The sequence below is a fragment of the Staurois parvus genome, unplaced genomic scaffold, assembly GCF_062004578.1.
Source record: "Staurois parvus isolate SC_StPar_1 unplaced genomic scaffold, SC_StPar_1.0 ptg000509l, whole genome shotgun sequence".
NCBI classification, from domain to species: Eukaryota; Metazoa; Chordata; class Amphibia; order Anura; family Ranidae; genus Staurois; species Staurois parvus.
In genome coordinates this window covers 990,779-1,011,399 of record NW_028318305.1, presented here as the reverse complement: position 1 = coordinate 1,011,399, position 20,621 = coordinate 990,779, and the positions used below count along the sequence as shown (strand labels likewise).

Sequence of the window (20,621 nt, the reverse complement as noted above, 5' to 3'; positions counted from 1 at the left end):
TACATACAAGATGGCTACGAAATCTGCCTATGACTTACTGTAAAAAACATGGCTGTAACATGATTGTGATTATTTTCTCTTGTAGGATGTCTCAGAAAACTTCAACTGAGGAAACAAAATAGAGATGTCTTCATCCAATACATGCCTCCAGTAAAACAGGATCTTGCCAACATAATCAATTTGCACCCTGCAATTTTTTTCATACATAACATCTAACACTACATTCCATGGTACTGGAATACTGCATATTATTTAAACAAGGATTGCCATTACTAATTTTGTTTTGAAGGTTAATTTTTTGGGCTGTCATATTTATTTGCTGCACTACTTGGTAAGTCACTGTACTGGAACACGCATATTGGCTGTCCTGACATGCATACTTTTATTCCAATTAGTGACTTATGAAGTTGAAAAGAACAAGGATGACCATCCCAGATCATGTTTCAATCATGATTGGTTCCTTTTTAATATGTTAATTTTAAGCATAATTTTGTTCTTTACCCTGTGCCTTTCTCTGGTCTACTTGAACATCAGGCAGGATGACCAACTGGACAAGGTGTGTCAGAGAAATGTCAACATATTATAGTTGAAAAAACTATTCATATTTTAAATTCATTTTTAGGTGAACATTAATAAAAATCTTTTTACCTAAATTTCTTGTGTGTTTTGACTGTTATGACTTGTCTCTTTTATTATGCATCATATACATTTAATCTGCCATTATTTTGCCTTTCCTTGTTCCTCTTTTCCCCCTCCACAACATGCTAATAAAAGTGAAAAAAATACAATAAAATAAAACCTTTTTAGTTTTCATTTCATATTAGGTCTGTTTCTCAATGCAATGCAAGCACATAGCTAAACAAAAATGGAAACTTCCCCAATTTATAACTAGCTTTTAAAGTAAGGTACACACGGAAGGGCTTTGCTCAATTCAAACACATGAATGGCTGCCTCCAGGCATATCTGCAATTCTTAAGGTTTTTTTTTTCCTTCAAAAGAACATGTTATATTTACCTGCTCTGTGCAGTGGTTTTGCACAGAGCAGATCCTCTTCTGAGGTCCCCTGCTGGGGTTCCTGTCTCCTATTCTTGACAAGTGCCTTCATAGCAAGCCACTTCCTATGGGAACACCTGTGCTGGCTCGATCCGAAGCCGCACTATGTGACACACTGTGTGGCTCAGTTCCGCTCCCTCATCACTGGATTTGCCAATGGCTCCCGCTGCTCTGAGTCCAGTGAGGAGGGAGGATAGAGTAGCGCTGCTGCTTTCAGGAACAGTGCTGGATTGAGATAAGACTTGGGTAAGCAGGAGGAGAGCTGCACTTAATGGGTTTTTTAACCTTCACCACCTCAATATTGGGCACACTTACCCCCTTCTTGCCCAGACCAATTTTCAGCTTTCCATGCTATCACACTTTGAATGACAATTACTCCGTCATGCTACATTGTGTGAAAAAAAAAAAATTATAAAAATTTCATTTGGGTACAAAGAGAGCTGTTCGGTTGTATTTGATCACCACCAGGTTTTTTATTTTTTACCAAATAAGGGAAAATAAAGCAAAAATTATGAAAAAAAAATTTTCTAATTTGTTCTAAAACAAGTCTCCAATAAAAACAAATTTCATCCTAAATTTAGGACAGAATGTATTCCGCTACGTGTCTTTGGTTAAAAAAAAAAAAAAAAATCCCAATAAGTGTATATTAATTGATTTATGTGAAAGTTGTGTGCTACATATCTTTGAAAATCCTAATGTACTGACTGCCGATCTAATTTCTTGATGCTCTAAAATGTCAGCTCAGTACAAATTCCCCCCAAATGACTCCTTTTTGGAAAGCAGACAGTCCAAGGTATTTAGTAAGCCACCTGGTGGTCAATCCTTGTGGGAAGCCCTTGCAGTTGACCCATAGGGGTTTATTTACTAAAGCTGGAGAGTCCAAAATCAGACTCCCTTCTGCATAGAAACCAATCAGCTTCTAACCTCAGCTTGTTCAATGAAGCTTTGGCAATGAAACCTGGAAGCTGATTGGTTTCTATGCAGAAGGGAGTCTGATTTTGGACTCTCCAGCTTTAGTAAATAAACCCCATACTGTCCATGAGATGAGATTTACAAGGGTGTGTTTAGGGGTAGGGTGGGGCAACTGGTGGCGGGTAACTCTTAAGGCCTGGCTAGTAGCTCAGGACTGGAAATATATATGTATACACAGACACAGTGCTCATACAGTGGATATAAAAAGTCTACGCACCACTTTTAAAAATGTCACGTTTCTGTGATGTAAAAAAAAAAAACAAAGATAAACAATTTCAGAACCTTCCACCTTTTAATGTGACCTATACACTGTACAACTCAATTGAAAAACAAACTAAAATCCATTTAGGAAGGGGAAGTAAACCTAAAAAAACCTAAAATAATGTGGTTGCATAAGTGAGCACATCCTCTTCTAATTGTAGATGTAGCTGTGTTCAGTATTAAGCAATTGCATTCAAAATCGTGTTAAATAGGAGTCTGTACACATCTGCCATCATTTCTATAAATTGCCTCTGATTAACCCCAAATAAAGTTCAGCTGTTTTAGTAGGTCTTTCCTGACATCTTCTTAGTCGCATCTTACAGCAAAAGCCATGGTCCACAGAGAGTTTTAGAGGGATCTCATTGTTAAAAGGTATCAGTCAGGAGAAGGGTACAAAAGAATTTCCAAAGCATTAGATGTACCATGGAACACAGAGAGGATAGTCATCAAGTGGAGAATATATGGCGCAACAGTGACATTACCAAGAACTGGACGTTCCTCCAAAATTGATGAAAAGACGAGAAGAAAACTGGTCTGAGAGGCAGCCAAGAAGCCTACAGCAACATTAAAGGAGCTGCAGGAATATCTGGCAAGTACTGGCTGTGTAGTACGTGTGCCAATAATCTCCCGTATTCATACAGTATGTCTGGGGTAGAGTGGCAAGATGGAAACCTTTTCTTACAAAGAAAAACATCCAAGCCCAGCTAAATTTTGCAAAAACATCGGAGGTCTCCCAAAAGCATGTGGGAAAACTTTTTTTTTGGCCATAATTACAAAAGATATGTTTGGTGCAAAAACAACACTGCACATCACCAAAATAACACCATACCCACAGTGAAGCATGGTGGTGGCAGCATGATGCTTCGGGGTTGTTTTTCTTCAGCTGGAACTGGGGCCTTGGTCAAGGTAGAGGGAATTATGAACAGTTCCAAATACCAGTCAACACTGGCACAAAACCTTCAGGCTTCTGCTAGAAAGCTGAACATGAAGAGGAACTTCATTCAGCATCACAATGACCCAAAACGTACATCCAAATCAACAAAGGAATGGCTTCACCAGAAGATTAAAGTTTTGGAATGGCCCAGACCTGAATCCGATCGAACATCTGTGAATTGATCTGAAGAGGACTGTGCATAGGAGATGCCCTGGCAATCTGACAGATTTGGAGTGTTTTTATGAGGAAGAGTGGGCAAATATTGCCAAGTCAAGATGTGCCATACCCAAAAAGACTGAGTGCTGTAATAAAATCAAAAGGTGTTTCCACAAAGTATTAGTTTAAGGGAGTGCACGCTTATGCAACCATATTCTTTTAGTTTTTTATTTCCCTCCACCTAAAATATTTCAGTTTGTTGTTCAACTGCGTTTTACAGGTTACATTAACCACTTGAGCTCCTGAGGATTTACCCCCCTTAACCATTAGCCGCCCGGCCTATAGCTGTTTGGCGGCGGCAAAAATGCTTCACCTTTCCGGGTGCACGCCATTTGGCGTGCTCCCGCACATGCGCGGTTGCAGAGCCGCGCAGTGGCGCGATCTGTCACCGGCCGTGTCCGAGGTACAGATCTGAGTACCGGCCGCCGTTGCCGGTACCATGTGACCTGCTGTGACCAATCACAGCAGGTCACATGACAGTTGTATACAATGGATGGCTTCATTCATGCCATCCATTGTATACTAGTGCCTAGCTGTGAATGGTCACAGCAGGTCACATGCACATGTCATGTGATTAGCTGTGGTCAAATCACAGCTAAGCACAAAAAAAAAAATACTGATCACTTCCCAAAAGTAGTACAATGTTACTATGGTAACATTGTACTACTTTGGTCATAGTAAAATATGAAAAAAAAATGTAATAAAAAATTTAAAAAAATAAAAAATATATATATTTTTTTTTTCATACTGTCACCAGTCAGTGTCCCTGTTCACCGCCATGCCAGTTATATGATGATGCTGTACTGCACTGGTGACAGTATGTTAAAAAAAAAAAAAATAGTGAAAATAATTTTTTTAATTTTCCGAAAAATTATGACAAAAAAAATACAACTTCAAAAAACGCGCCATGCCTCTTATGAAATACGCCGGACTGTCTACTTTGCAAAAAGGGGTCATTTGGGGGATATCTGTACTGTTCTGACATTCTTGGACCTCAAGAAATTAGATTGGCTATCTGCTGAGAGCCATATTGAGTCCATGGAAGATTTTTTTTTTTCCACAAGTTTCTAGAAAATGACAAAAACTTTTTTTTTTTTTTTTTACACGAAGTTGTCATTTAAATGATTTATTTCTCGCACAAGCCATGGGTATATGTGGAATTACACCCCAAAATACATTCTGCTACTTCTACTGAGTATGGGGATACCACATGTGTGAGACTTTTTGGGAGCCTAGCCACATATAGGAGCCTGAAATCCAATGACCACTTTGAAAGCCTGAAGGTGCATAACTTCCTCATTACACTTCCTCACTACCTATCACAGTTTTGAAGGCCCTGACATGCCAGGATAGCCCCCCCCCCCCCCCAAATGACCCCTTTCTGGAAAGTAGACACCCCAAGGAATTTAAAAAGAGGCATGTTGAGTATTTTGCAGATCTAATTTTTTCTCACAAGGTTTTGAAATATAAGAAAAATAGAAAAAATATGTTTTTTTTCTTCATTTTCCAAAAACTTGTGGAAACAAATGAGATCTGCAAAATACTTACCGTGCTTTTTATCAAATTCCTTGGGGCGTCTGCTTTCCAAAAAGGGGTAATTTGGGGGGGGGTTAGGTGCTATCCTGGCATTTCAAGGCCTCCAAAACTGTGATAGGTAGTCTGGAAGTGTAATGAGGAAATAAAGCCCTTTAAAAGCCTGAAGGTGCTTATTGGATTTTGGGGTCCTGTACTTGGCTAGACTGCCAAAAGGTCTCTCACATATGGTACCCCCATACTCGGGAGAAGTAGCAAAATGTATTTTGGGGAATAATTCCACATATACCCATGGCATGTGTGAGCAGTAAATCATTTAAGTGACAATTTTGTGTAAAAAAAAAAATATACGGTATATATATTTTTTTGTCATTTTCCAAAAACTTGTGGTAAAAAAATAAATTCTTCTATTGATTCAACATTCCTCTCAGCAAATAGTTTGGGGTGACTACTTTCCAAAAAGGGGGGGTTGGGGGCGTTTTATGCCCAGCATTAGAAGTTTATGCCACAGATCATTCACTCTTCTAACCACTTGAAGACCATGCCTTTTTGTTCACATGAACAAAATCAGTATTTTTTGCTAGGAAATTAATTTAAACCCCCAAACATTATATATTTTTTTAAAGCAGACACCCTAGTGAATAAAATGGTGGGTACTACAATTTTTTATTGTACTCGCGCAGCGATTTGTTTCAAAAGCAATTTTTAAAAAAAAACAAAACACTTTTTTTTACTTTTGTTGCACAAAAACACAATATATTGGCCAATTGTTTGGTAAAATATAAAAGATAATGGTATGCCGAGTAAATAGATACCAAACATGACATGCTTTAAAACTGTGCATGCCCCGTGCAATGGCGACAAACTGCAAACATTTTTAATATCCATAGGCAGCGCTTTAAAAGCTACCATTTTAGATTTACAGAGGAGGTCTAGTTTTAGTATTACTGCCCTTGATCTGACGTTCACGGCAATACCTCACATGCATGGTGCAACCGCTGTTTACGTTACGGCACAGGGTCAAGGCTTGTGCACACAGGTGTGCGTGCATGGGAGGGGCAATTTTGTTTTTCTAGTTTGATTTTTATTTTTACGTTGTACCTTTCATTTTTTTATCACTTTTAATGCTATAACAGGGAATGCAAATAACCCCTATAACTTCAATGGACATTGTCTTATTCTTTTTTGAGAAATCTGGGGTCTATCACACTCTGGATATCTCCTCTACCCTTACATTATCTAATCAAACCAAAATCGGTGTGATCAGATGCTTTCCCAATTTACAAATGGCGCTGTTTATATCCTGCGAAACTGAAGTGATGAAATAAAAGAAAGATATTCCTGCGCCAAAATCAAATCAAGTGAATCACCCTTCTAAACTGCTGCTGTGCAGAAAATGTGAATACACAAACAATGAAATATATAAACAGCGCAAAATAGACCTAAAATCAAATATTAATAACTCACAAAATATAAATGTCCCATATCAATAAGTGCATATCTGTATCAGAAAAAATGTTCAAGGAAAGGACACCATAAAAAGTCCCTTGTGATGAGAAATACGAACTCCAAATAATTTTTCTAGCCTTCCACCTTTCACCCATGCACACCAAAATCAAATGCACTCACCAGATTTTGGTGAATGAAAAACCTTTAGGATTTTATGGGGAATCCTATACCCTCTTTTCATCAGCTCAATGATAGCCTCTCCAAGATAAGATCCTCTTTCAGGTCCTCACCGTGGCTCCCTAGTTTGCTCCACCGTATCATCAAAGAGAAAAACTTACATAGTGTAATATTGCCAGATCAATCTTATACCATAACGAACAGAATCCAGGCCACTCACATTTCAATAGCTTGTAAAAGGCACATTTATTAAGCCCATGACAGCCTGATGATCAAAACCAGCCAACATACTCCAGGGTTCCCACACCAATGTAGCCAGATGGAGCAGAGGAACAGCAGAGAACCAGCATAAATCCCGCAAAATGGCCGCTGGAACGCACCGCTCGGCGTGCGTTCCACTCACCGGAAGTGACGTCAGACGTAAGGCGAATGAACTGGAAATGCGTCAATGCGTTTCACCCCTCCCATCGGGCGTTCTCTAGACGACCATTTTCTGTCTTACACGTCTTAAATAGCTCGCGAATGGCCCACCCCTCACTTCTAATTGCTCAGCACTCCTCTCCAGGAATACTAAACACCGCCCCTACTGCCCATTGACATGGGAATCCTTTACAAACAGAGGAAACATTGTCAAAACAGATTACTCCATACATCCTTGTGATCAACATATTTAAATACCTCTCAAAAGCTCAATATTACACCTAAAACATCCTAAAACAATCTTTATTCAACTAAATTAATACAAATAAATAAGTAAATTAATGTTTAATAAAAATTATAACAAAAGGGATTTTATAATAAATCTTTTTACATAAGAAATATATATCCATATAAAAAAATATGTCTGGCTACATTGGTGTGGGAACCCTGGAGTATGTTGGCTGGTTTTGATCATCAGGCTGTCATGGGCTTAATAAATGTGCCTTTTACAAGCTATTGAAATGTGAGTGGCCTGGATTCTGTTCGTTATGGTATAAGATTGATCTGGCAATATTACACTATGTAAGTTTTTCTCTTTGATAATACGTTGGAGCAAACTAGGGAGCCATGGTGAGGACCTGAAAGAGGATCTTATCTTGGAGAGGCTATCATTGAGCTGATGAAAAGAGGGTATAGGATTCCCCATAAAATCCTAAAGGCTTTTCATTCACCAAAATCTGGTGAGTGCATTTGATTTTGGTGTGCACGGGTGAAAGGTGGAAGGCTAGAAAAATTATTTGGAGTTCGTATTTCTCACCACAAGGGACTTTTTATGGTGTCCTTTCCTTGAACATTTTTTCTGATACAGATATGCACTTATTGATATGGGACATTTATATTTTGTGATTTAATAATATTTGATTTTAGGTCTATTTTGCGCTGTTTATTTATATATTTCATTGAAGTGATGAAATGCTTGTAGCTTCCGAATTCTTAGACTATAGAGATGATTGGCACCATTCTGGTCTCCAATCAGCTCTATTGTCAGCTGGCAGAAACACCGGCTGCATTCTCAGGTTCCCCTGATGGCACGGGACTGCCCGAGAAGGCCGTGGAAGGCAGCGGGGAAGGGGGGACATCATCTCCCACTGCTTGTAAAAGCAATCTTGCAACTAATTAGCCACTAGGATTGCACTTACATGAAAGCCGATCGCCAGCTGAAAAAAAACGATACCAGGATGATGCCTGCAGCTGTAGGCATCATCCTGGTATAACCATTCAAATCCAGTGATGTACCAGTACATCGCTGGTCCTTGTTGGTTATATATGCTATGTTCTTTTTTTTTTTTTTTTTTTTTTGTATGCAGCCTGTGGAATGAATGAAAAAATGAGAAGAAATCTCTGCCAGAAAAAGTGTGTGGTACGCCCACCATTAGAATATACCACCTGCATCCACCCACTTCTCATGGTGGGCACACATTAGGTCACACTTTGCCACAAGTGCCAGTTCCAAGATTGAATAAATGTCTAAATAGTGGCACTCTTGAATAAAAATTGTCCATGTATAAGTAGTACCCCATATGGAGAAATGATGACACCAAGTCCCAAACTATCTTGCCACTGCTCCCCATGTAGTCTGGGCATCCGGGCGGGCTCCACGTGACTATCTTTTCCCTCGTAAATCCGAAACTTATAAGTATAGCCTGTTGTCCTCTCACAGGTCTTTACATCTTGACCCCATATCTGGCACGCTTGCAGGGGAGAAATTGTTTGAATGCAAGGCGGCCAGAAAAATTAATGAGGGACTCCTCAACGCAGATGTTTTGCTGGGAGTATAGACATCTGCAAATTTTAGGTTAAGGTGATTTACAAGGGCTGAATTTTGTGGAGCCGGTCAAATTCAGGGTTACCTCGAGGATGACAGAGTGTATTGTCGCTGAAATGCATAAAACACATTATACTCTCATATCTATGCCTGGCCATGGCAGCAGAGAACACGGCATATGATGAATCGGGTCTGCGGACCAATACAACCGCAATTCATTTCTTTTAGTAATGCCCATGTTGAGGGTTAGGCCCAAAAAAAATGTAAATTTGAAAACCGTAATGAGTTTCCATGCAAATGGTCTGGCAAGGTTTGAATTTGAGTTGGCGGCAATAAATTGTTGTGCATATAAACTGCTTCGATCCACAATCAACGCATACAGACATTCTGTGAAAAACAGCTCCAAAAATCAAGGAGTTATGTGAAAGACCAAGATGTACTAGACTGCTGGTACTCGACAGTTCACCAAAAGGTAGAGCGGCACTAGTACTGGCACTCTGCTGCATATGAGAGTCATCAAAATTTACCAGCAAGTGCTAACAGAGATCAGGCCTGATTCTGCGAACACTGCAGTTTTGTGTGCAATGTATCAAGTGACAGAGACCTACTGACACTGCACTTGCTGGGGGAGAAGGAGAGGTAAGCGTAGGGGCTAAATGCAGGTGTTGGCAGGGGCTGATCCCGCTAACGCTGCATTTTTGGGGACGCTATACTAATGTGAACGCTGGTATAGTGCTGACCTGATCAAAGATATTGACCCGTTCAGACACTATACTAGCAATGGAGGTTTATTGTACATGAGCGTGCTCCTGGCAATCAAGGGGTTAAATGTGATGACTGGTGTACTGAGGGGCAATCTGACGCTATCTGGGAGGGGTGTGAAAACCACGGGAGCGCGAATCACGTATATATATATATATCTATATGTGATTTTGCGTAGCAGTATTTCTGCTGTAGGGTGGTCAGGAAGCGGTTACAGAAGAGGTATGTGTTACGGCGCTGCGTTACTTTAACTGACAATTGCGCAGTCATGCAACACTGCACCCAAATTAAATTTACATCCTTTTTTTCTCACAAATTGAGCTTTCTTTCGGTGGTATTTGATTGCCTGTGCGGTTTAAATTTTTTGCGCTATAAAAAAAAATGCTGACAATTTTGAGAAAAAAAAACTATATTTTGGACTTTTTGCTATGTGGTGGTTTATGTAAGGATATATTCTACTTATAAAGGGCGTGTCCCTTTCCCTTAGATGAAATATTACAGTGCCTCCAGCCGTTAAAATACGGCAAATATTTAGTAAACCAATAATTTGGACACCTTGATAATTTGATCACCACTTATTATTATACCTTGAATTCTTTTAGCCAATATGATTTCGTACCATACACACAAAATTTGCCTTTTAATAGATAAATATAAAAATTTATTTATGTACAAAAATTATATATATATTAACACAAAACGCAAAAGACTGGTGATAAATGAATATTGATACACACGTTCAAAGATATACTATGCCAATATAATACACAATAATAAGGTTTCAAACTAATGAAATCAATATAACAATTTCTAGATGATCTGATTATTAATTAAATTTATTAATAATTAATAATTTCGAGTATCTCAAAGGTTATATTCTTACAAACCGTGGCCATAGGATTGAAAGAAGATATTCTCTGATAAAATATACTCTAATTATTAATATTTAATAAATTATGAAATATGAAAAATTATAATATGGCACCAAACAGTAACAGTAAAACAGGATCTCTTTACATATATATAACTACCCAATATAGTTGTAATACGCTAAGGTAATTCTATGACTCTACACAACAGAGGAAATAGGCAATGCAAAATTAAATTAATAGTCTCACCACACCTGGAATTCAGACTATGAAACTCTCCCGTGGATCAGCTGGTAATGGAACGCCTTTAGAAATGATATTATAGGGCAAGTGATAGATATTTAGTATGGGAGAATGTAGGAAATTAGGAGTACAGAGGTTTAGCAATTTAGTAAAGTTTGGAAGTTTGAAAGGATGGAAGAGGGGTTATAGAGAGGTCTCTTCAGATGTCTTCAGATTCTTCTCATGAGGTCTTTCTTCAGTCAGGGTTTTCTTTTGATGAGGTTTTTCTTTTGATCAGTTTTTTCTTTTCTTAAAGGTACAAGGGCTTTTATACCAACTAATCCATTGTTCTAAGATACCTTCCCACCAGGCTTCTTGATTGGCTAGTTGAGAAATGTGTGTACATAAGCTATTTCTCACCTGCCCGCCAGATGGCAGTCTTGTACCATAGAACAATTTGAGTATTTGAGATGACTCATACCTCGGGTGGAATTTTAAGGTAATTTCAGGGATTAAATATACGTCTTTTTCCAGATATATAAGTGATCATACCTATAGTGTTCTAAATAAGAACCATGGAATATATGTGTATATTCAGTTATTCCTCCCTGAAATACAAGCTTGTGTGAAAGCATCTATTTCCTGATGAGACATACAGCTGAGGCTAACTTACAATATATCTTACTTTTCATCATCTCAATACTCAAGTTAGTGATATATAATTCCCATTGCTGAATATTTGGTGGTGTGTGAAACCTATTCTTTATAACATCTCTAGATACTATGCTTTTGTAGTAATATCTTTGTAGTTAGATACATTCAATTTTTAGTCTTAAATGTCCTGAATTTAACTTCTTTGTTTTAGAACCACATTTTCTATGTGTAGGGAAAAACTCTCTGTTTGCCTGTCTCTTGTATTGGAGTCACAGTAAACAACTATTAATACTTTCACCCTTGGTGGACAATAGCATATTGTGATAGTTTGAGAGGTCTGTTGGTTTATCACACTCTGCAAGGTTTGGGTAAGCTCTCAGACAATCAGTTTGGTTCCTCTATTGTCATGTCCAGACCTTGTATATGTTTACCTGCTATTGAAGTCTGAATAATGGTGTTTGACCACCTGTAGAACTTCAAATAGTCTATTGTCTCTAGGAGGAAAAAAAATCCCTTCACCCATCGTTTACATTTCTCTAGCTAGATGGTCATTGGACTTTCCAACCAAGACAAATTAACCCGTTAACATCCGGCTATGCTGAGTTGATGTTATGTAGGATTACGTCTTGATAAAATCATGTTTTTGAGACATAATTTCAAAAGCCCACAACAGCTATAAAACATGTCCAGTAAAAAAAATAAAAAAATCAAATTTTGTCACAAATTTCATCCAAAATGCATTCTGCGACATGTCTTTGCTAAAAAAAAATCCCAATACGTGTAAATTAATTGGTTTACATGAAAGTTATAGCGTTTACAAATGGCGGGAAAGATACTGGGATTTTTTAAATTTTTTTATACTAATAATCGCGGCGATCAGCGACTTATGGCAGGACTGCGGGACTGCGGCGGACATTTTGACACTGGGGGGGAACTGACTTGGGGTCACTGACATCCCCAGTGACACCAATACAGTGATCAGTGAAAAAAAAACCCACTGACACTGTACTAATGGCACTGGGGAGGAAGGGGTTAACATTTTTTTTCACTGAAAGAGTTAACTGTGTGAGGGGAGTGTTTTACTAGGGTGCGGGGGTGTGTGCTGGACGGGGGCAGGCTGGACGGGGGCAGGCTGAGCGGGAGAGATAAACTCTTCTCTCCCTCTTCAGCTTGTCAGGAGCTGACAGGCAACTGACAGAGAGCAGGGCTGTGTGTAAACAATGCAGCCCTGCTCTCTGTCAGCGATTACCGCTAATCGCGGGGAAACGGCTGGTAATGACCGGCTGTGACCCGGCGGCTGAGACCCACTGCTGACACCCGTGGGACAGGTAGGGCGGGCGCGCGCCCCCTACCTCTTTTGCAAAACTACGTTTTAAAACGTGGTTTTGCCCTGCAACCGTTTTAATGCAGTGGCTGGGGCTCAAGCGGTTAAAGGTGGAAAAAGTTCTGAAATTTATCTTTGTCTCATTTTTTACATCACAAAAATCTGACATTTTAACAGGGGTGTGTAGACTTTTTATATCCACTGTAAATGAGTACACAACTTTTGAAAAGTAAGATTTGAATCGCTATCGCAATTAACACAAGAACAATTTCCAAAATTTTGAAAGAAACAATTGAGTACTGTCCGTGATACTTTTTTTATTTGCACTAACATACAATTTTGAGGACAAGCTTTCGGGGTATGTCCCCTTCTTCAAGGTCTAAGCAGTACTATTACAAATCACAAAGTTTAAGCAGAATGTTAGAAGGAATTGAGAAAGAAAAAAAAAAAGGCTACAGATAAGATACATCAAAAGCAAGGAGGGGGAATACTACACTCACACAGAGGGTGAAGCTTTAGCTAATAGATAGTCATAAAGCTGTCGGATAATGGTTGAGGAATCCCATGTCCAAGTTAAGGCCGTTATCTTTTGTGTCAAATAGAATTATCATTCTTAGTTCAAATGTTTTTCTTTCCTGGATGGATTCGAATTTTCCTCTCAGAACTAAAATATTGAGGTCTTCCATATTGTGGCCTGGATGTGTGAAATGGTGTCCTACAGGTGTGCAGAGGTCATCTTCTTTATGTTCCTTGATGGTATGTCTGTGCAGATTCATCCTTGTTTGCAACTTCTGTCCTGTTTCGCCAACATAAGATCCTTTGCTGCATTTTCTGCACTGGATAAGGTATACAACATTACTGGAGGTGCAGCTGTATGATCCGGAAATATTGAAGATTTCTTTTGAGTGTCTGACACTTTTTGATGGATTGATTTGGTTGCACAGCTTGCAGCGTTTCTTATTACAGGGTTTGCTTCCATTATTTGTGACATCATAATCAGAAGGAAGTTTCCTACTGATTAGTTTATTTCTGAGGTTGGGGGGTTGTCTGAAAGCCAGTATTGGGGGTTGCTGGAATATTTCTTTCAGAGTTCCATCCTCTGTTATGATGGGTTGTAAATCTTTGATTATTTTTCTTATTCCTTCTAGTGCTGGGTTGTATGTGGTTACTAGAGGTACACGGTTGTTTGTTTTTTTCTCTTTGTACTGAAGTAGATTTTCCCTTCGGGTTCTCAAGGCTGTGTTTATGCTGGTGTTGATAGTTTTGTCCTTGTAACCCTTCTTATGGAAGGCGTCTGCTAGTGTCCCGAGATGTTTATCTCTGTCTCTTGGGTCAGAACATACTCGGTGGTATCTAATGGCCTGACTGTGTATGATGGCACGTTTCGTGTGTTGGGGGTGGAAGCTGGAACTGTGGAGGTAGTTGCATCTGTCAGTGGGTTTCCTGTATATTGAGGTGTGAAGCGTATCATCCCTGATGTATACTGTGGTGTCTAGGAAGTTGACGTGTGTGTTTGAGTATTCCATTTTTAGTTTGATTGATGGTTGAAAAGTGTTCATCAATGAGTAAAATTGTTTTAGATTTTCTTCTGACAAATGACCTGACCTGTTCTTCTTATTATACGATTGCTGATTGTATCTCACCACTAGTCTGATTGAATTCACAATCCCTGGTCAGTCCCGTTCCCTTACCTATAATAATCTTTAGGGCCAGTTCACACTACATGTGTTTCAGTTGCTTTTTCGGCATCACAAACGCACAGAAAGAACATTATATGGTTGTCAATGTCATAGTTCACATCAGCGCTTGCATTTTCAGTGCATTTCAGGTGCTGTAAACAAAGTTGACCACGCTGCATTGTTTCTGCACAGAACTGTACTGGAACGTGTTGAAACGTCCTTGAATGTACTAAAGCGCACACGTCCCTAATTAATTTGAATACAAAGAAAGTAGAATAAACTAACTGGAAAGGATACAAAAATGCAATGTAACGTGTCCAAAACACATTCAAAATGTACTGGAACACACTAAACATGCATGCCGAAAGGGCATGAAAAAAACGCATCAGGAACACATCTATACTGTTTCTATAGTGTGAACTGGCCCTTAAGACTTGTTCACACCATTTATAATGCATAAACGCATGCAAGAACACACATTTTCCAGCACAGCAAAGAAATGCAATGCCCTCTGTAGATGTGCGCAGGTACCATGATGAAAACGTAATAGCACCTACACACGTCTATTAAAAACAGACCTATTCACAGCCACAAAAACGCATGGCACCACGTTACTACTGTGCGCTTAGGTGCAATAGGTGCAACACATTTTGAAAATAATATGCCTGCAGTATTTTGGCATGTTTCCACACGTTAGGCAGCCCATTAAATTCAATGGGCTGAGGAAAAAAAAAACCCAAAATGCCCCATTCACACAGGTTCCCTGGCCTGTACAGTATGAATGAGGGGGTTGTTTATGTGGCTGGAGGCACCTGTTACACTATGGGGACACAGCAGCTGTATGAACACAGGTTTTAATCTGACAGCTGCTTGGCGTTTATTTGTGCACGATTGTGCATTTCTATTTCTATTTCTAGGTTAGTATTCGCGAATATATGATTCTCATTGAATTGTTTATTTAGCATTGGCTAATATATATATTTGTTGCCAAATTCCAAAAATCAACATACAGTGGGGACTAGTTTATTACTGTGAATAGAGTTGTAGAAAACCTGTAGCTCGCTGCACATTGAATATGACCTATTCATTGGTACATAACAATCTTGTGGTGCAATAGGGGGCTTTTTTTTTTATAGAAAAAAAAAGGCAGTTTGGACATACTTGCATATTTGCGCTCTTATAAAATCTGCTCAAATGTAGCTTGTAAGTATACAAAGTAACTATTAAGGTTGTTCATATATTGAACATAAAATAACCACAAAAACATCGGTCAAACATTTATTGATCAAATATATCTTCATTTATTTGGACAGCAGGAACAAGTAGGTACAGTCAATTTCTTGGTGTGAGTCACAAAAAAATAGGATTGATGTGGCTAAAATAAAACACTCCTGCTCATAAGAGCTTACAATCTAAAGATACTTCTAATGAACTGTGCATGCACAGGTTATAGCAGGAAACAAAAGGGGAAGATAAATCAAGCAACATTTTCGTGCCCATAAAATTTACATACACCATCACTTAGTATAAAGATCTATTCACAAAACAGGCTACAGATCAAAATATCAAGAAAACAAGACATATGTGAAAAAAATGAACCCCTCCCACCTCTACAAATCCCCTACACATACATTTCTCAGCAGGTTTGTCAGAAAAATGCATTGGAGTCTAAATAAGCAAGCAAAATTAAAACAAGAGCAGATTTTAAAAAAAACGATTGACATGTGTTAGGCTTTCAATGCAAAGAGAAAAAACACAATCATTGTGCAATAACACACAAACACACTTTACAAGGCCAAAAAAATGCAAACATTTCCAGCCCACTTCCAAACACAGCCTGAGTGTTGTCTGGGGCAATTCAGCACAAAATCTCTTCCTTCCCAAACCACAACAAGCAAGGACTAAGTAAAAAATCACACGGTCTAGTAACAGGCCAAATCACCCACTACTGCACGTCTTTATATAAGCTAGGTTGCATTTGGAGCACGCCAAACAAGGCCCCACCCCCAATTAAGCCTACACCCACCACTGTCCTTCATTTGGTCAGTTAAAGTGTTTGCACCTGATGAATCCTCTTCCTACCTGCGTTAACCCTTGGTATACAGGCCACACAAATCAGAAATAAATATACAGTGAAATGTACGTGTGCAGCATACAACAGAACATTGAGCAAGGATGTGAAAGGGAACCCCAATGGGAACCTTTATTGCTACTATGGTCACAATTCCCTCCAGATTATCGCATGAGTTAAGACAGTCACATGACCACATCTTGCATGCAATACTGAAAATGACAATTTGATTTGACTAGTATGTTGAATTTCCCATCAATCGGCAAAACACTCCAGAAATCAAACATCAACAAACATTACACTCTGGTCAAAGCTAATTTACAAATCCTGCGACTTACAGTAAAGTTGACCATTTCAATGCAATTTGCAAGACATCTGACACAGATCTCTATGCAAATTGCCACTAAAGTAGTACATGCACTACTTAAGAAATCAGTGTTTGAAACAGACCCATGTGGTCGCTCTTATAGCAGACAATAGGGTGTGACTTTGCATACGATTTGCAACTTGGCATGTGATTTGCACAACATGCAAGTCCCACTCAATGTGGCCGCTATTGGAGCGTTCATATTGTTGTGGTTCCAACTTGGTCGGAGCCGCAAGAAATAATAAAGTAATGAATACACTATTTTTCATGCGATTTGCAGAGAGATCTGTGTCAGATTTCTTGCAAATTGCACTTGAAATCACCATGTACCCCGACTTGGAAATCATGCGACGTCAATGTAAGTCACATGATGTGACCGTGGTGTAAATAACACCACTTAGAAATCTGCTTTAATGTGACCGGGTAGCCCCCAGTAACTTTGTTTGCGATTTGGCATGCAATTGGCATGACATGCGACTTGCAAATCGTAGACCAAGTCGCACCCTATTGTCCACTGTAGGCTCTGTTCACATCCAACTGGATTGTGAACTCGTGCAACTTCACTGTAAGTTGGGCAATTGCCGCATCGGACTAGATGTGACAGTGGTGTTAGCCCCCAGTAACATTGGGTGCAATTTGCCATGCAAATCGCATGACAAGTCACATCCAGGGTGTGCAATTTCAGGTGCGATTTGGGAAATGACATCGTACATGATATTGGATATAATGAACGTGAATGTGAGTGTATTAACATACGCGATTTGTTGTAGCACGATTTCAAAGGTACTTCTTGTTGAACTTTTTGGCCATTTAATAACAATTTCACATCTAGACTCAAATAGAAATCGCAATGTTAAACACAATTGAAAACTCAACTAGTTTGAAATTCTCTAGAAAATACAGTAAAATTGGCAACTTAAAGCGTAATTTTCAACTGCATATAGTGTAAACGAAGCAGGTAAATCAACAAAGGAAATAAATCTTTGAAGGCCTGCTCGGATAAGGGTCTGCTATGCATTTGGGGGAAAAATCCATGCCAGTATTTGCAACAATTTTGATGTGTGGATTACCCAGCCAAGCCTTTTCTCTCTCTCTCTCACTGTTCTGCATGTCTCTCTTTATCACTCTTCAGTATGTATCTCTCGCTCGCTCTTCTTTGTCTCACTGGCTCGCTCTTCTCTCTCACTCACTCTTCTGCATGTCTCTCTTTATCACTCTTCAGTATGTATCTCTTGCTCGCTCTTTTTTGTCTCACTGGCTCGCTCTTCTCTCTCACTCACTCTTCTGCATGTCTCTCTTTATCACTCTTCAGTATGTATCTCTCGCTCTTCTCTCTCTCTTTATCACTCTCTGGTATGTATCTCTTACTCATCTCTCTCTCAACTCTTTGCTTGCCAAATCCTTCACAAAAGGGGGTGGAGTGTAAACCAGCATTATCAAATCTATTAGTAGTCTAGGCCCTTATCTCAAACCATTGTTTGACATTCACATTAGGTGCAGCTTTGAATGTGTTTGAACAGACAAGGCCTCATTCTAATTCACATTCTAGGGATCATTTAGACAGAAAGCAAAGATGTTGCCAGAACATCTATTTGAAGACAGCCAACCCAGGGAGATCATGTTACTTTTTTGCCATGGTTGGGATTCAAACCAACAACTCTAGCGCTGTGAGGCAGCAGTGCTAACCACTAATCCACAGAGCTGCATTGCTAATCCAGCCTGTATTTCTGTGGTGTGAATCAACCCTAAGTCCCTGGGAAAGGTCAGTGTAACTAGCCAGATATCTCAAATGTTGTGCTATGTTGCCAATTCAGATCTATGTTGGTTCTATGTATCCCAATACAAAGGATTGCAATACTAATACATGCGTACCTCGGTTTACCAACGCCTCGGGGAAATACAAATTTGGTGTACAAATGCCAAACCCTTATAATTAATTGGTTGTTTTATAAATGTTTGAATCATTTGGTTCACAATACGAAGTGTATGTCGGTGCTGATTTTTCAATGCTAATGACGTGCCTTTTTTTGTCCTTCACTATAGTTCACAAGCTTAGCTGTCACTTTCCCCAAAGTTAAAGAAAAATGTCTGAATTTTAATTAACTAAAAGTCAATCTTGTTACCTTTAAGGAAATAATCTCAAAACTTTCTCTTTTAGTCGGGGGAAGTGACAGGTGAATTTCTGAGCTATAGTGAAGACCAAAAAAAAACAGAATTACATTTAAAAACCAGCACCATAATAATAAAAAAAACCGGCATGGGGTCCCCCCTCCCATCCATACCAAGCCCTTCAGGTCTGGTATGGATATTAAGGGGGAACTCCACGCCGAAAAAAAAAAAAAAAACAGCGTGGAGTCCCCCCTCCGATCCATACCAAGCCCTTTGGGTCTGGTATGGATATTAAGGGGGAACTCCACACCAAAATTAAAGAAAAAACAGTGCGGGGTTCCCCCCAAAATCCATACCAGTCCCTTATCTGAGCATGCAGCCCGGCAGGTCAGGAAAGGGGGAGGGACGAGCGAGCACCCCCCCTCCTGAACCATACCAGGCCACATGCCCTCAACATGGGGGGGCGCTTTGGGGCAGGGGCAGGGGCAAAGCACCTTGTCCCCATGTTGATAGGGACAAGGGCCTCTTTCCCACAAACCTGGCCGGTGGTTGTGGGGGTCTTATCAGAATCTGGAAGCCCCCTTTACAAGGGGGCCCCCAGATCCCGCCCCCCGTGAATGAGTCTGCGGTACATGGTCCCGCTACTCATTCACAAAAAAACAAAGTGTTGTGTAAAAAAAACACAGTACAGGGTCTTTGACAAGTCCTTTAATAAAACAATATCCCCCGAAGTAGATCCAACGTCAATCGCGGCAGCAATCCGAAAAAAAAAAAGTTCCGGTCCCGTCGGAGGCTTCCAGTCTTCTGAAAAAAAGTCTCGCTGACAGCTCTTAAATAGGTTAGGGGCGGGGCCAGCTGGGGATATCATCCGAGTGATGGCGGGGTTTCTCGGATGATGTCCCCGGCTGGCCCCGCCCCTTACCTATTTAAGAGCTGTCAGCGAGACTTTTTTTCAGAAGGCTGGAAGCCTCCGACGGGACCGGAACTTTTTTTTTTTTCGGGGTCCGCACTCGACGAGGCTTACTAGCCTTATGTGGTGAGCCGCTCGCTGACAGCTCTTAAATAGGTAAGGGGCAGTGCCAGCCGGGGACATCATCCGAGAAACCCTCAATGATGTCACATGGGGCGGAGTCACTCGGATGATGTCCTCGGCTGGCCCCACCCCTAACCTATTTAAAGCTGTCAGCGAGACTTTTTTTCAGAAGACTGGAAGCCTCCTACGGGACCGGAACTTTTTTTTTCTTTTTTCGGATTGACGTTGGATCTACTTTGGGGGACATTGTTTTATTAAAGGACTTGTCAAAGACCCTGTACTGTGTTTTTTTTACACAACACTTTGTTTTTTTGTGAATGAGTAGCGGGACCAGGTACCGCAGACTCATTCACGTAGGGGGGGGGCGGAATCTGGGGGCCCCCTTGTTAAAGGGGGCTTCCAGATTCTGATAAGCCCCCCGCCCGCTGACCCCCACAACCACCGGCCAGGGTTGTGGGGAAGAGGACCTTGTCCCCATCAACATGGGGACAAGATGCTTTGGGGGGGAGCCCCCCCTGCCCCAAAGCACCCCCCCATGTTGAGGGCATGTGGCCTGGTATGGTTCAGGAGGGGGGGGGCTCTCGCTCGTTCCCCCCCCTTTCCTGACCTGCCGGGCTGCATGCTCGGATAAGGGTCTGTTTTTTTTTTAATTTCGGCGTGGATTTCCCCCTTAATATCCATACCAGACCCG

At 40.2% G+C, this 20,621-nt stretch overlaps 1 protein-coding gene across 1 annotated transcript in view; it reads left to right on the top strand.

Moving 5' to 3' along the window:
* Nucleotides 1–653, top strand: part of MPC1 (mitochondrial pyruvate carrier 1) — a 64,737-nt gene extending 64,084 nt beyond the window's left edge. Inside the window, exon 5 of the mRNA XM_089689999.1 lies at nt 86–653. Within this exon, the coding sequence (XP_089546125.1) occupies nt 86–122 (37 nt within the window). The 3' untranslated portion in view covers nt 123–653. The remainder of the gene's footprint in view (nt 1–85) is intronic.
* Nucleotides 654–20,621: the final 19,968 nt, after the last annotated feature.